The 17,407-nt window shown below is 38.0% G+C and overlaps 1 protein-coding gene across 5 annotated transcripts in view; it reads left to right on the top strand.

Annotated features, from left to right (window-relative positions):
* LOC137001977 (DENN domain-containing protein 4B-like) overlaps positions 1 to 17,407 on the top strand; it is a 44,565-nt gene that overhangs the window by 9,719 nt on the left and 17,439 nt on the right. The window contains exons 1-9 of one of the 5 annotated variants that reach the window (XM_067361383.1): positions 6,278 to 6,374; positions 10,708 to 11,022; positions 11,155 to 11,407; positions 12,784 to 12,853; positions 13,024 to 13,193; positions 13,287 to 13,528; positions 15,788 to 15,854; positions 16,222 to 16,280; positions 16,369 to 16,513. In XM_067361383.1, the coding sequence (XP_067217484.1) occupies positions 10,727 to 11,022; positions 11,155 to 11,407; positions 12,784 to 12,853; positions 13,024 to 13,193; positions 13,287 to 13,528; positions 15,788 to 15,854; positions 16,222 to 16,280; positions 16,369 to 16,513 (1,302 nt within the window). In that variant the 5' untranslated portion in view covers positions 6,278 to 6,374; positions 10,708 to 10,726. Of the gene's footprint in view, positions 1 to 6,277; positions 6,469 to 8,188; positions 9,519 to 10,692; positions 11,023 to 11,154; positions 11,408 to 12,783; positions 12,854 to 13,023; positions 13,194 to 13,286; positions 13,529 to 15,787; positions 15,855 to 16,221; positions 16,281 to 16,368; positions 16,514 to 17,407 lie in introns of those variants that run through there. The other 4 variants (XM_067361374.1, XM_067361392.1, XM_067361398.1 and 1 more) reach the window with 4 other exon arrangements.

The following is a 17,407-nucleotide window of genomic DNA, read 5'->3' as shown; positions in this document are numbered from 1 at the left end:
TGACATCATTGTTTCGGTAGTGACATCATTATTTCAGTAGTGACGACATTGTTGTGGTTGTGACATCATTGTTTCGGTAGTGACGACATTGTTGTGGTTGTGACATCATTGTTTCGGTAGTGACATCATTGTTTCGGTAGTGACATCATTATTTCAGTAGTGACGACATTGTTGTGGTTGTGACATCATTGTTTCGGTAGTGACATCATTGTTTCGGTAGTGACGACATTGTTGTGGTTGTGACATCATTGTTGTGGTAGTGACATCATTGTTTCGTTAGTGACATCATTATTTCAGTAGGGACGACATTGTTGTGGTAGTGACATCATTGTTTCGGTAGTGACATCATTATTTCAGTAGTGACGTCATTGTTGTGGTTGTGACATCATTGTTGTGGTAGTGACATCATTATTTCAGTAGGGACGACATTGTTGTGGTAGTGACATCATTGTTTCGTTAGTGACATCATTATTTCAGTAGTGACGACATTGTTGTGGTAGTGACATCATTGTTTCGGTAGTGACATCATTATTTCAGTAGTGACGTCATTGTTGTGGTTGTGACATCATTGTTGTGGTTGTGACATCATTGTTTCGGTAGTGACATCATTATTTCGGTAGTGACATCGTTGTTGTGGTTGTGACATCATTGTTTCGGTAGTGACGACATTGTTGTGGTTGTGACATCATTGTTTCGGTAGTGACGACATTGTTGTGGTTGTGACATCATTGTTTCGGTAGTGACGACATTGTTTCGGTAGTGACGACATTGTTGTGGTTGTGACATCATTGTTTCGGTAGTGACATCATTGTTTCGGTAGTGACATCATTGTTTTGGTAGTGACATCATTGTTGTGGTTGTGACATCATTGTTTCGGTAGTGACGACATTGTTGTGGTTGTGACATCATTGTTTCGGTAGTGACGACATTGTTTCGGTAGTGACGACATTGTTGTGGTTGTGACATCATTGTTTCGGTAGTGACGACATTGTTGTGGTTGTGACATCATTGTTTCGGTAGTGACGACATTGTTGTGGTTGTGACATCATTGTTTCGGTAGTGACGACATTGTTTCGGTAGTGACGACATTGTTGTGGTTGTGACATCATTGTTTCGGTAGTGACGACATTGTTGTGGTTGTGACATCATTGTTTCGGTAGTGACGACATTGTTGTGGTTGTGACATCATTGTTTCGGTAGTGACGACATTGTTGTGGTTGTGACATCATTGTTTCGGTAGTGACGACATTGTTGTGGTTGTGACATCATTGTTTCGGTAGTGACGACATTGTTTCGGTAGTGACGACATTGTTGTGGTTGTGACATCATTGTTTCGGTAGTGACATCATTGTTTCGGTAGTGACATCATTGTTTCGGTAGTGACATCATTGTTGTGGTTGTGACATCATTGTTTCGGTAGTGACGACATTGTTGTGGTTGTGACATCATTGTTTCGGTAGTGACGACATTGTTTCGGTAGTGACGACATTGTTGTGGTTGTGACATCATTGTTTCGGTAGTGACGTCATTGTTTCGGTAGTGACGACATTGTTGTGGTTGTGACATCATTGTTTCGGTAGTGACGACATTGTTGTGGTTGTGACATCATTGTTTCGGTAGTAACGACATTGTTGTGGTAGTGACATCATTGTTTCGGTAGTAACGACATTGTTGTGGTTATGACATCATTGTTTCGGTAGTAACGACATTGTTGTGGTAGTGACATCATTGTTTCGGTAGTGACATCATTATTTCAGTAGTGACGTCATTGTTGTGGTTGTGACATCATTGTTTCGGTAGTGATGACATTAGGCTTGTTTGAGATGCGCCTAGCCTCGCCTTAAGTTCAGCCGAGAGTAGGCGGCTGCAGTGAGGGGAGGAGTGAATAAAGTGCATCAGACACCTGCGAGATCAAAGGCGGATATCGCGGGATTCACACTTGTGCGCTGTGTTGCTGATAAACTGGATGTAATTTACGTTCTGTTGCTTTTAAATTAAAATAAACATAATGAACAATACACCCAAAGTACTTGATATTTATTTCCATTCGAAGGATGTGTGTATCAATCATTTTTATTTTAATTACAGACATGTTTTTATATATTTTTATATAAAATATAAAAGTGATCGGTTCTGCGCAGAATTTGCTCATCTCAAACAAGCCTATTGTTGTGGTAGTGACATCATTGTGTCGTGACATCATTATTTCAGTAGTGACATCATTGTGTCGTGACATCATTATTTGAGTAGTGACATCATTGTTTCGGTAGTGACAAAAGTAGTGACAAAATTGTTAAAATTGTAATTGTTATGGATTTACCTGTGAAAACATTTTTTTTAAAAATAGCAAAAAATATATTCACAAGGTAAATGTAAATTAAATCTTAATAGGTCAATGTGACTCTTCTTATTAAATTAATTATTATTAGGGGCCAAGCCCCGAAGGGGCTGTAGCCCCTATTGTAATTGTACGTTTTCCCTTTTATTATTATTATTCTTCCTCCCGAATGGGAGTCTATGGCAGCCCTATCAACGGAACATGAGAAAATGATGAAATTTGGCACAGTTGTAGAGATGCTCATGAATAGTGATTGGACCAAATTTGGAGTCTCTAGAACCAACTCTATAGCGCCACCACCAGTTCAAAATTTCAACATTCTAACGGTTTTAACATTTGAACTGTTTGTCATAGAAAAATTAAATTTAGTTCATCTGATTCGTCTCTTCATGATGATGCTATTCAACTTCTTACATTAAGTCTCCACCCATTACAGTAGCGGCCATTTTGAAAAGTACAGTATTTGTTTTTTTCGCTTCTCCTCCTTCAAAATTTGTCCAATTTTGTCCAATCTTTGATCAGATTATCTTTGGACTGAGCCGCACAGAAATGACTGAACAGATTTTTTTTATTCATCTTTGTTCAAAGGTTATGATGTCACGAAGTTAACGAGGTCGACCCAAAATTAGTATAGAGGCTGTATCTCGGCCAAACTTTGAGCAATCGAAACAAAAATTGGTACCCTTCATCAGAACCATGGTCTGAGGGTCTATGCCAAACTTGGGAACAGCGCCACCTACAGGTCATGAGATATGAAAAATGGCTATTTTGGCCAATAACTTTTGAACAGTTTGTCAGAAAATCAAGATCTTGGTGTCTATGGATTCCTTGGATCATGCCGAATCCGACGATACCGATTCTGTCAATATTGGATGAATCATGTGTCCGCCATTTTGAATTTTGTCATAAATTGCGATATCTTTTAAACAATTTGACATATGTTCACAAAAATTGGTATGTATGACCTTTAGAAGGTCGTGAAGGTACCTGAGAAGTTTCAGCACAGCGCCACCTACTGTTCCACAGATGTAATGATTTTTGCAAAATTGCTTATAACTTTTGAAAACATTATCCAAAATTTGTCTGCTTTGTCATTTTATTCCCTGGTTTATGCCGATTCCGACAATGTGTCATTTGTCATTTTCCTTAAATGTACCTGTCTGCCATATTGAATTAAATCAAAAACAGTTTTTTCGCTACTCCTCCCACAAATTTTGGTAAATTTTGTCCAAAATCAGCTCAGATGGACCGAGCCGCACAGAAATGACTGAACGGATTTTTGATATTCGCTACCATTCCCGAGATATTCATCTCTGAATGTGATCTTGCTTGTGTTTGTTGTCTTATACTAGTTAGCTTAGCACAGTAATTGCTTAGCATGCTAAACTATTGCTATTCTTTCTAATGTGGTCTTCAGTCAACAGGTTAACCAAAACTTAGTTGGCATTAAATAACTTTGCATACTAATATGGTTAACATGCTATGAAGCTTTTTTTTTGTGAACTCTTTCTCACACTGAAACCTCTGCTTAGCATACTGATGAACTTGCATGGCTGATTAGCTCAATGTGTTACGCCACGGATCCCGAATGCTCTGCATCGTGGGTTCGAAACTCAGTGTGACACATGCCCAGACCGCATGAGGTACTGTGGCAGGAAAAGATGCAGAACTTGTGTCTGTTCTAGGCATTCTGCCTAAAACTGGTCTAATCTGAAGCTATCACATGCAATTCCTTTATGTCCAAATTCGTAGTTATTCTTCTTCCCCCTGTATGGTAATCAATGAACCATAAGAAGGAAAATTATCAAATTTGGCATGCTTGTAGTGATAGTAATTAAAAGTAATTTGACCAACTTTGGAGTATCTAGGACTAAGTCTATAGCGCCACCACCAGTTCAAATATTCACTTTTGTAAAGGTTATAACTTTTGAACCCTTTGTTCCAGAAAAATGAATGTCAATACAACTGATTCCTCTCTTCATACTGATCACATTCAATATCTTACATTAAGTCTCCACCCAGTACAGTAGTGGCCATTTTGAAAAGTACAGTATTCCATTTTTTCACTACTCCTCCTACAATTTTTGTCCAATTTTGTCCAAAATCAGCTCAGGTGATCTTTGGACCGAGCCGCACAGAAATGACTGAACGGATTTTAGATATTCGCTACCATTCCCAAGATATTCATCTCTGAATGTGACCTTGCTTGTGTTTGTTGTCTTATGCTAGTTAGCTTAGCATGTTAATTGCTTAGCATGCTAACCAGTTGTCATTCTCTTTAATGTGGCTCTTCAGCTATCAAGTTAACCATGAGCTTCATTAGCATTAAGTTAGCTTAGCATGCTAATATGGTTAGCATGCTAAGTAATGCTTTTTTGTAAATTCTTTCTTACACTAAAAGTTCTCTTCCACAGATTGTTGAATGTGCATCCTCAAGTAGCTCAATGTGTAAAGCCAGTTACCTGATGAGCTCTGCACCCCAAGATAGTGGGTTCGAATCCCAGGTGGAGCGGTTTTATGAAATAGTGTGTTTTGATTCCTTTACTGCCTCTTGGATTAGAAATAAATGCTTTTTGTTTCATGCTGTGTTCATTTTCATCTAAGCTTATGTACATAAGTTCTGAGTTCATTTTCGCCCGTAATTCTGAACCAGCTGTTTCATGTTTGTTCATTTTCTGCTGTTTTTCCTCTTCCTGCTCTGTATTGCGCTACAGCATGATGAGCTGCAGAATGATCTAAAGTAGTTATTAAATATAACATTCAGTGCAGTTTTATAAAAATTCTTCATTTTGAGTTCATTTTCACATGAACTAATGAACTTCGGCAGGTGTGCCAACATTCACCTGCACAGTGGTGCAATGAGATGAGGAATGGACACTGGACTCGGAGGTCGTGGGTTCGAATCCCGTGTGGGGTTCCTTTATACAATTGTGTGTAATGAGTCATTTTGATACCTTTTTTATCCAAATAAGCATTGTACTAATCTTTATTCCTCTTGAATGAGATACAAGTATTTTAGTTCATTCCCTGTTCATTCTCTGAACTTCTATTGATTTTCATTTCATTTCCACCTGTCCTTCTGAACCAGATGTTTTGCATGTACATTCAATTTCTGCTGTTTTTGCTCTTCCTGCTCCGTATTGCGCTACTGCCCCTTCTGGGGCTTGGCCCCGAATTGCTGCTTGCAGCTATATTTGTGTTTGAATTTGAAGAGAGGAAAAATATTCCAAAACTTTCTAAAAATACAATATGAGAATTAACTGCACAATTACTAGAAATGTGTAGCTTGGATATTATATAATTTGCATACATAGGCCTACAAAATTTGTGGAGAAAGACATTTTTTCTAACTCTGACTTTGAACCAGTTCTGTAGAATGACCCATATATATAATTTATTTATTTATGTTTATTTTTTTTCACCGAATAGTTTGGAAACGATCTGTGGAAGGTGAATATAAATGAGTGAATTTTATATAATGAAATTGTGTGTGAAACTCGTAGCTTTAATAAACCAGCAAATGTTGAATTTCAGCTGCCAAAAATGCAAACTTTGTTAATATAACGCATCGTTTCTAATTAGCTCAATGTCACATGCTTTCGTTGTTTCAAACACATTCATCACTAATTTACTTCCATAACAGTTCAGTTATATTTAAAGTTCAGTAAGTCTTTCTTAAAGTTCAATAAACACAGGATGTTTTTAATGCCGGTAAAACAGTAATTGAGATTATGATTTCTGCTGAGATCTTTACAGCGAGCGACTGCATTAATAACTGATCTGTGCTGCGGATGAACGGACATGAATCCGAGGGAAACTCTTGCGTTGTGCAGCTGACGCGTTTGAGGAAGTGGATGTTGAAAGTGCTTAGAAAGAGCTAAATGAGGCGCTGACAGGAAGCACATCTTCGGCCCAAAGACGTGCTGAAACAGGAAGTTGAGTTTTCTAATGAAGACACCTGAGGTCGTGTGTCAGCCACCGAAACGCTCTGGTGATCTGATATGATTTTATCTCCCTGATGCTGTTTTTGTTCAGGGTGAGTGTTCATGTCAGATTACTCATTCATGACACAAATGTCTCGATTCGATTCTGACTTTGATTCAACGTCGATTCATTCGGCTGTTTATCAGGTACAGTACATGTTAATCTCTCTTAACTAAAGCTGTAAACCATACAAACCTCTAAACTGCACATAATAATAATAACTTTAATAATTGTGTTTCTACTCCAATTGGATTTGTGACATAAACATTTAAATGGTGTCTGTCATCATAACTTGATGGATTTATTCAAACATACATTAGATCTTGAAGAACAGGTGAAGTAAAAATATAATGAATATGTATATAGTGCATATATTAATCACAACGCTCCTCTCTAGAGTTATTTTTCTCGGTGATTATCGAGTTTATGGTCATTGAACAGCTTTAAATGCGACGTTACCGGATCATATTGTTATCCAGATGTTTTGTAAACATATTTCCGCAGTTGAAACAGTGATTGATCGATTACAGGAGACATGATTCGTCTCAGTCGGTTGTTCTGTATCTTTCAACATCCTGTCATGCTGTGTGCTGCTTACAGCGTGTACAGTATATACTCCGGTGCGCAGCTGATCTCATTCTGAACTACTCCGACTGTGAACTGATCTGAATCAACACTGAACTGAACTGATATAATGTCATTAATTACTCTCCCTCATGTCGTTCCACACCCGCAAGACCTTCGTTCATCTTCAGAACACAAATTAAGATATTTTTGATGAAATCTGAGAGACTCGTCCATACAAAGCAATATAATCGACACTTTCAAGGTCCAGAAAGGAACTAAAGACATCATTAAAGAAGTCATGTGACTGCAGTGGTTCAACCTTAATGTTATGAAGAGACGAGAATACTTTCTGTGCGCAAAAACAAAACAAGATGAATGGCGTCTCAGTATTGGCAGGGTCTGGTCACGTGATCAGCACGACACATGCATGAGCCCGCGTTCAGACGGAAACACTGAAGCTCTGCAGCGAAAATAGTGTAACAGAACGACAGGACAGACGAATTTGTTGAATAAAGTCGTTATTTTTGTTTTGTTTTTGCACACAGAAAGTATTCTCGTCTCTTCATAACATTAAGGTTGAACCACTGCAGTCACGTTTAGTTCCTTTCTGGACCTTGAAAGTGTCGATTATATTGCTGTCTATGGACGAGTCATATACCTCTCAAAAATATCTCAATTTGTGTTCTGAAGATGAATGAAGGTCTTACGGGTGTGGAACGACATGAGGGAGAGTAATTAATGACATTATTTTCTTTTTCGGGTGAACTAACGCTTTAAAACCACTTATTTTCCTTATTACTGTATAGCTGCTTTAAAACAATCTGTGTTGTATGGAAACCAATTTCTGCCACAAAAATGCTTTTGTAAATCATAATTATAACATAAAAAGTCAAAATTATGACAAAAAGTTTAAACTGACAAAAAAAAAAAATCGAAATTATGACACAGTTGCAAATGACGTGTTAAAAAAAGTTTGAAAAGTTGAAACTATGACAAAGTTGAAATTGACAAAGTTAATTATGACAAAAAGTCGAAATTGAAAAAAGTTGAAATTGACAAAAAGTTGAAATGACAAAAGTCAAAATTGAAAAAAGTTGAAATTGACAAAAATTCAATTATGACAGTTGAAATTGACCAAAAGACAAAATTATGACAAAAAGTTTAAACTAACACAATAAGTTGAAACTATGTCTTAAAAAAAATCAAAATTATGACAAAGTTGAAACAAAACAAAACAAAAAAATCAAAAATGAAAAAAAGTTGAAATTATGACAAAAAGTTGAAAGTGACAAAAAAATTAAAAATGAAAAAAGTTAAAACTGGCAAAAAGTCAATAATGACAGAAAGTTGAAACTATGACAAAGTCATAATTGAAAAAAGTTTAAATTATTACAAAAAGTTGAAATAATGACAAATTCTATTATGACAGTCGAAATAGACAAAAAGACAAAATTATGACAAAAATTTGAAACTAACACAATAAGTTGAAACTATGTCTTAAAAAAAATCATGAATTATCAAAAAAAATTGACAAAGTTGAAATAATGACAAAGTTGCAACTGACGTAAAAAGTTGAAAATATGACAGTCAAAACTGACAAAAAGTTGAAGTTATGACAGTTGAAATTGACAAAAAGCCATAATTATGACAAAAAGTTGAAACTATGACATAAAAAGTTGAAATTATGACACATCACAGTATATGATAATTAGTCTGCATGTTTGAACTGTTCAAACTGAGAGAAACGTGATATATCGTAAGTGATGTCAGTCATTGATTTGTCTGAAGATTCACTGCAGTAATGTTTTTACATGTTTATAAAAGCTGCTTAAATATCCTGATTAATCGAAGGTTTAATCTAAACCCTGTCTGTGGAACCGGGCCAGTGTGTCATAATTTAGACCTTTTATGTCTTAATTAAGATTTACCAAAGCATTAGTTCATATGTGGCAGGAATGTGCTTCCATAGTATTGAATAAATCAGTGTCTCATGAACCTTCGGCTCTTCAGCTCTTCTGCTGTGTCTCTGTAAGGCTCTGTCGATCAGTCCACACGGACTTCATGATCAAACGCATGCGGCCGATATTGTAAGTCCTCAGGACCATAAGTGGCGTTTGGGACGGGGCCTAAATCAATCCTGCCGCAGTGTGTGTTCCTCTGTCCTGCGTCAGGATCGACCGCTGCTGTAGATCAGCTCTGCTGTGTGTGACCTCCACACTCCTGTCAGCCTGTATTCATTAATGAACCATGTTCATGTGCGCACACGGGGAATATTCCTGTAACCGTGGTTGCAGGAAGTTGATTAGGACTCGTGTTAAGTCGTCTCGTGGCGCTGGTTGAGAAGACGTTAAGCAGACATCACTGTTTCTGTGTGATTCTCAGAGCGTTTCTGCCGGAAACTCGTTTCTTCTGGTTTAATTTGATGTGGAGGAAGTGAAATGTTTCCTCTGACAGTTTCCTGCACGTGTTCGGCAGCGATCCGAGTCCTTTGTTTCACTCGACCGCAGGTCGAGCTCGTTTCTTCTCGCTGGCTGACACAGATTCATTCGGACAGATCTGATAACAGCGTCACATGACTCTAGATCACGTTCTGCTGAGCGAGGAGCAAAACCAGCGAACGTTCGTCCAGGTGAGCAGAGCTTCGGTGTGGTGTTCCCATGACGGGATGTCCGGTCCTGAGCCGTCGCCATGACGACCTCCGTGTGTTTTGTTGATGTGAATCCCTGAGTGTGTCAGGCTGTCATCACCTGTGTCCTGCGCGGTGACCTTTGACCCGTCTGGTGCAGATCAGAGTGTGTGTGTGTGTGATTTCGGCACGAACGTCTTGTTTACAGTGCTGTCAGAGCTGATGGGCGGCGGCTCTTATGTAATAATCTTGGCAAAAACATGGAAAAATAAGTAGAGCTGGACACTTCATCAGATGAACATGTGGACTTGATCATAGAGTTTTTCATCCATATTGTAAATCTTATTTTACAAAATTAATTAAAAAAAAGTAAAAAGTTTTATGCATTAATTTCAGTACCACCAGTTATGATAATACATTTGTAGTAAATTATAAAACACAAAAATTAAAACATTTTATTTGGCATTGTTAAAATGTTAATTTTAATGATTATTATTTAATAATAATTTATATAATTATTATTTTTTTAAATAATTTTAAATTTATTTTTTAAATAATTATTTATAATAATTAAATATTATTATTTAATAATTAGGCATCCTTTTTAAATTATTATAATTAGTTAAACCAGATAAAATAGAATTTGAGAAAAAATAAAATGCATTTGATAATGAACTATTATTTTAAAATTTTAATAAATTATTAAATGGTTAAACTTTTGAATTCAGTTGATTAGTCATCCTATTTGATTATAAAATTTTAAGTAAATGATTAAAACAGAATCCAGAAAAATAAAAACTGAAAGCACGGAATTTCTAAATATTTTAATAAATTATTATTATTTAATAATTAAATTCCATTGATTAGACATCCTCTTAGAGTATTAAAATTTAATCAAACCATTAAAGCAGAATCCAGAAGCATTTAAACAGAGAAAAAAAAAAATTATAATAAATTATTAACTTGTCTCATAAATTCCATTAATTAGACTTTCTATTTAATTATTAAATTTTAATCAAACCATTAAAACAGAATCCAGAAAAATGGAGAAAATATGAAGCACATTTCATAATGCACTAGTATTGATAAAACTGCATAAATTACTAACGTGTTTTTTGGATTGCGTCATTTGAGTCGATCCGTTGAAGCTCTGCACACTCAGGTGTGATGTCATCAGTGATGTGTTTTCCAGTGGCGTTTAGACCGGCGTGATGACGGAGGAGCGATGTCCGCAGCTGGTGGATTATTTCGTGGTGGCGGGTCTGGCGGGCGACTCTTCACCGCTGGACGAGGAGGGTCAGCAGAGGGGCGTGCGAGCGGTGCAGCCCGTCACGGATCTGGCCGTGATCGCCCGCGGCCTCGGGGAGGACGTCCCGGAGGGCTTCACCTGCATCGAGAAGACACAAGGAGGCCATCCGGCGGAGCTGAGCGCCGGACTGCTGAACAACCCGCACATGTTCCTGTGCTACAGGAGAGGACACGACAAACCGCCGCTCGTGGAGCTCGGGTGAGAATCAAGAGCCTTTAGAATTAAATGACGCTGCATGTAGTTCACTTCATGATCTAATCCTGACAGATATCGTTCCTCTCTTCAGTGTCTGCTGAATGCATTGATGTAATTTGCTGTGTTTGTCTCCAGCGTTCTGTACGAGGGTAAGGATCCCGTGCGGCCGGGATGGCAGGTGATCGAGACGACGCCGTACAGCCGGTCCGCCAGCCTAAGCTCCGGCGGCCCCACGACCCACCGCACCTTCCTGACGTTCCGCAGAGCGCCGGACTCACAGGCGCTGAACACGCTGGGCGTGACCGAGATCTCGCTGCTGATGCCCAGCAAGGGCGAGACGGCGCCGCACACCTACTGCCGAGTGGACAAGAACCTCAACACGGGCATGGTGCTGATTCACTGATTCACCGATTCACTGATTCACTGATACACCGGTTCACTGATTCACTGTTTCACTGATTCAGTGCTTCACTGTTTCACTGATTCACCGATTCACCGATTCACTGATTAACTGATTCATTGATTCACTGATTAACAGATTCACTGATTCAGCAATTCACCGATTCACTGATTAACCGATTCATTGATTCACTGATTAACCGATTCACTGATTCACCAATTCACTGATTCACTGATTCACCAATTCATTGATTCACTGATTAACAGATTCACTGATTCACCAATTCACTGATTCACCGATTCACTGATTAACCGATTCATTGATTCACTGATTAACCGATTCACTGATTCACCAATTCACTGATTCACCAATTCACTGATTCACCAATTCATTGATTCACTGATTAACCGATTCACTGATTCACCAATTCACTGATTCACCAATTCATTGATTCACTGATTAACCGATTCACTGATTCACCAATTCACTGATTCACCGATTCACTGATTCACCAATTCATTGATTCACTGATTAACCGATTCACTGATTCACCAATCCACTGATTGACCGATTCACTGATTAACCGATTCATTGATTCACTGATTAACCGATTCACTGATTCACCAATTCACTGATTCACCGATTCACTGATTAACCGATTCATTGATTCACTGATTAACCGATTCACTGATTCACCGATTCACTGATTCACCAATTCATTGATTCACTGATTAACCGATTCACTGATTCACCAATTCACTGATTCACCGATTCACTGATTAACCGATTCATTGATTCACTGATTAACCGATTCACTGATTCACCAATTCACTGATTCACTGATTCACCAATTCACTGATTCACCGATTCATTGATTCACCAATTAATTGATTCACTGATTCACTTGCGTCTTTATTTATTAATCATATCTATTGCCTCCATATCAAACAATATACAGAACCATTCAAAAGTTTGTTGTCAGTAAGATTTATAGTAAGATAATACTTTTATTCAACAAGGAATTAAATCTAAATTTGTAATTGTGAGGGAAAATTGTGAGATAAAGTCGCAATTACATTTTTTTTATTTATTTTATTCTGTGGCAGAAACGAGCCTCCACACATATGAGACTTTAAACAAACATTACACATCTTATCGACCTCAATCTTGTGTGTTAATGAGCAGCTGATTTAATGAGTGTGTCGTTGTTGTGTTAAACGAGCAGTGAGATTGTGTTCAAACATCCGCTTGAAACACATCAGAAAACACCATCAGTTCCTCTTCTGCTTTATTTGTCTTTCTCTTACTCTCAGTTTCTGTTCTGTGGGTTTTGATTGTGTGTGTGTGTGTGTGTGTGTTTGCAGTGGGGTCCAGCGCTGTATCTTTGCTACAAGCGTTCAGTGGCTAAAGCAAACGCTCTGGTGTACGAGGCAGGTGAGTGACACACACACACACACACACACACACACACACTAAAAATCACACACACTCTCCACTCACTTTGCACAGACACACACACACAAACTCACTCTCACACTCACTCACTTCACACACACTCTATATACTGTGTATGCATCTTCACTCTGTGTGTGTGTGTTCTGTAGGTCTGATCAGTCGGTATCCTGAGGAGGATCTGGAGTCGTTTCCTCTGCCGGATTCAGTCCCAGTGTTCTGCCTCCCGATGGGTGTGACGGTGGAGAGCTGGCCGCTCAACACCAAATACCAGCTGCCCATCTTCTCCACGTTTGTCCTGACCAGCGCCTCCGGAGACAAGGTGCGTCCGCTCCATCACAAAACCTCCCGTTCACACCAATAACCAGAACATCCGCATCAGCAGATGGTCACATGATTGTGTGTTGTGCATCAGGTGTACGGTGCAGCGATCCAGTTCTACGAGACGTACCCGCGCGAGTCTCTGTCCGAGAGGCAGTGTGTGCGTCTGGGTCTGCTGAGCGTCGTCGACCGCCGGCCCATCACCAACCGCAGCGTGCAGGTCAAGAAGAGCATCTGCGTTCTGTCGCACTGGCCCTTCTTCAGCGTCTTCCAGAAGTTCCTCACGTTCATATACAGATACTCCATCTCTGGGCCGCACGTGCTGCCGCTGGAGAAGTGAGTGCCTCCACAGCGCTTTCAGTTTATCTGGATTAGGTTTAGCTCAACTTTACTGTCACTGAGTGGAAGTTTGTCTTTGGCACTGCTAGCATTAATACTGAACGTTTACACACTGAATTACTTCATAATTCCTTCAGGAATCCTAAAATAATATTAAAAAGTATTTATAGGGTTAAAAACCCTAATGTTCAAAAAATACTTTGATTTAAAATAATGATTATTTTTATATATATATTTCTAAATAGCATTGAATTAATAACATCGCTGTGAGATCTAGTGAGAAGTGTTCAGATTCTCTGTTATAAACCATATCAGAATAAAAAGCGCTGATGTGGAAATCAGGAGATTTGTGCCATGAGCGAACAAGCTATTAGAAGGCTTTTCACTCCACAAATCGCCAACATACACCATGAATTTACTGTAGTAACGCTAACTGTTACCATGGTACTGTGGCAGAAATGGTCAAATGTTTTTACATTGTTCATTTCAGCGTTCATACAACATTTTGAGGGTGAAATTCAAGGACTTTAAAGTGCTTCACACTACTTTTTCTTAGATATTATTCAGTTTAAATGTTATTTTTAATGTGATGATCAAAAACATGATTTGTTCTTTCAAAGCTTGACTCCATTTTTAAAACTAAAAGTTTCAAGATGTAGGAAAACTAATGCTTGGTTATGGAAGGTTGTTTCTGCCACTGAATAAACAATATTAAAGGTAATTGCGACTTTTTATGTCACAATTCCTACTTTTTTCTCAGGATTGTGCGAGAATTGCAAGATATAAAGTCGGAATTGCGAGTTATAAAGTCAGAATTGCGAGTTATAAAGTTGGAATTGCAAGTTATAAAGTTGGAATTGCAAGTTATAAAGTCGGAATTGCGAGTTATAAAGTTGGAATTGCAAGTTATAAAGTTAGAATTGCGAGTTATAAAGTCAGAATTGCGAGTTATAAAGTTGGAATTGCAAGTTATAAAGTCAGAATTGCGAGTTATAAAGTTGGAATTGCAAGTTATAAAGTCAGAATTCTGAGATATAAAGTCGGAATTGCGAGTTATAAAGTTGGAATTGCAAGTTATAAAGTCAGAATTCTGCGATATAAAGTCGGAATTTCAAGTTATAAAGTCGGAATTGCGAGTTATAAAGTCAGAATTCTGAGATATAAAGTTGGAATTGCAAGTTATAAAGTCAGAATTCTGCGATATAAAGTCGGAATTGCGAGTTATAAAGTCGGAATTTCAAGTTATAAAGTCGGAATTGCGAGTTATAAAGTCGGAATTTCAAGTTATAAAGTCGGAATTGCGAGTTATAAAGTCAGAATTCTGAGATATAAAGTTGGAATTGCAAGTTATAAAGTCAGAATTCTGCGATATAAAGTCGGAATTGCGAGTTATAAAGTCGGAATTTCAAGTTATAAAGTCGGAATTGCGAGTTATAAAGTCGGAATTTCAAGTTATAAAGTCGGAATTGCGAGTTATAAAGTCAGAATTCTGAGATATAAAGTTGGAATTGCAAGTTATAAAGTCGGAATTGCGAGTTATAAAGTCAGAATTGCGAGTTATAAAGTCGGAATTTCAAGTTATAAAGTCGGAATTGCGAGTTATAAAGTCAGAATTGCGAGTTATAAAGTTGGAATTGCAAGTTATAAAGTCGGAATTGCGAGTTATAAAGTCAGAATTGCGAGTTATAAAGTTGGAATTGCAAGTTATAAAGTCGGAATTGCGAGTTATAAAGTCAGAATTGCGAGTTATAAAGTTGGAATTGCAAGTTATAAAGTCAGAATTCTGCGATATAAAGTCGGAATTGCGAGTTATAAAGTCGGAATTTCAAGTTATAAAGTCGGAATTGCGAGTTATAAAGTCAGAATTCTGAGATATAAAGTCGGAATTGCGAGTTTATATCTTGCAATTCTGAGAAAATGTAAGTATTGTAGGGGAGGGAAGTCATTATTACCTTTTTTATTTTTTATTTAGTGGCAGAAACAAGCTTCCAATCTTGGTGGCAAACAAACACTTTTATTTAAAAATAAAAAGACATGAAATTTGCAAAATTCAGATCATCAAGAATATTTACACTTTTGCTTCCGCATGTTCCTCTTGTTAATAAAGGTTAATTTTATCTGCATCTCAACTCAAGCACAGTGCTTTAAATGAATAAGAAACTGTGTGAGGAGTTTTTCAGAGCTGTTAGAGTCAGTGACTGAAACGAAATCCCCCAGAATTCAGCTGTTAACGGAGATCTGTCTGTCTGTCTGCAGGCACATATCGAGCTTCATGCACAACGTCCCGTTCCCGTCCGCTCAGCGTCCTCGTATCCTGGTGCAGGTGAGATGATCCGAGTCTGTTCTGAGCTCAGACGTGTCTCGCAGTGTCTCAACATGAGCTCGACATGTCATTAAACCCTGACCGCTTCCCCCACAGGCGCGGTAAAGACCGTCACGGCAGGGCACGTGGGTAACGGGGGGTGATGAAGCTCAATCATCATCATCCTCCTCACTGACTGTAGCCTAGAGATCCAGAGCTGATCGCTTCAATCACAATCTGTAGTCTTGTGTTTGGTTTCAAACTGATTGAGTGATTGATTGATGGTTAATCTGGTGCTGGGTGGGAAATCAAAGCATGAGGTGGAAGCGGAAATCAGTGTGACATGAACTCAGAAGTGTGTGTATTAATGTGTTTTGTGTCTCCTCAGCTCTCTCCCTATGATAACCTGCTGCTCTGTCAGCCCGTCTCTTCTCCGCTGCCACTCAGGTCAGACACAGCGCTCTCTGCATGAGTTTGATTGGCTGTTGCGTCTCTGCTGTGTTCTGATTGGCTGCTGTCTGTTTTCTGTGCTCAGTGGTGCCAGTTTTGTGAAGCTGCTGCAGAATCTGGGTCCAGAGAACGCCTGTACGCTGCTGCTGGCCGTCCTGACCGAACACAAGCTGCTGCTGCACTCGCTGCGGCCCGATGTGCTGACGTCCGTCAGCGAGGCGCTGGTGTCGGTGAGTTCAGACCGCCGGACTCCACGGCTCAGGGATTGCTACGCTTGTTTTTAATAAAAAATATTACAAAAGGTAATTGTGTTTTTAGCTCACAATTCTGACTTTTTTGTCAGAATTGTAAAATTAAAAGTAGCAATTACCTTTTTTATTATGTGGCTTCCATTGATTTGACACATCTCTGACTCTCATCAGCTGGGAGTTCACATTAAATATTTTTTTTATCCCATGGTGGAAACAAAAAAAAAACTGAATTGCGAGATGTAAACTCAGAATTCATAGAAAAAAGACCGAAAATAAACTTGCAATTCTAAAGAGATAAAAAGTCAGGATTTTGAGATATAAACTTGCAAATGTAAGAAAAAAGGTTGCAAGTGTGAGAGAAAAATTAAATTAAATTTTTTTCTATTCAACTTCAGAAGCAAAAACTCAAAAAAAAAAAAAAAAAAAGTCAGAATTATGGTATACAGTGCACAATTAAATAATTTTTTTTATTCCATGGCCGAAAAAAAAAATAATAATTCCCCCCCCCCCCCCCCCCCAAAAAAAGTCAGAATTGCGAGATAAAAATATTTAATTAAATTTTAACATTTTTTATTTCGTCTCAGAAACGAAAACTCTGAATTCCGAGGAAAAAAAAGATAAAAATGTGCAATTATTTATTTTTTTTATTCCTTGTCGGAAGCAAAACCTCAGAATTCCAAGAAAAAAATGTCAGAAATGTGATAAAATGCGCAATTAAATTATTATTATTATTATTATTCCGTAGAGGCAACAAAAACTTCTGAATTCAGAGAAAAAAAGTCAGAATTGTGGGATTAAAAATGCACAATTAAATTTTTTAATTTTTTTTATTCCGTGTTGGAAACAAAAACTCAGAATTCTGAAAAAAAAGGT

The sequence above is a fragment of the Chanodichthys erythropterus genome, chromosome 2, assembly GCF_024489055.1.
Source record: "Chanodichthys erythropterus isolate Z2021 chromosome 2, ASM2448905v1, whole genome shotgun sequence".
Taxonomy (NCBI): Eukaryota; Metazoa; Chordata; class Actinopteri; order Cypriniformes; family Xenocyprididae; genus Chanodichthys; species Chanodichthys erythropterus.
This window is presented reverse-complemented; position numbering and strand designations above follow the sequence as displayed.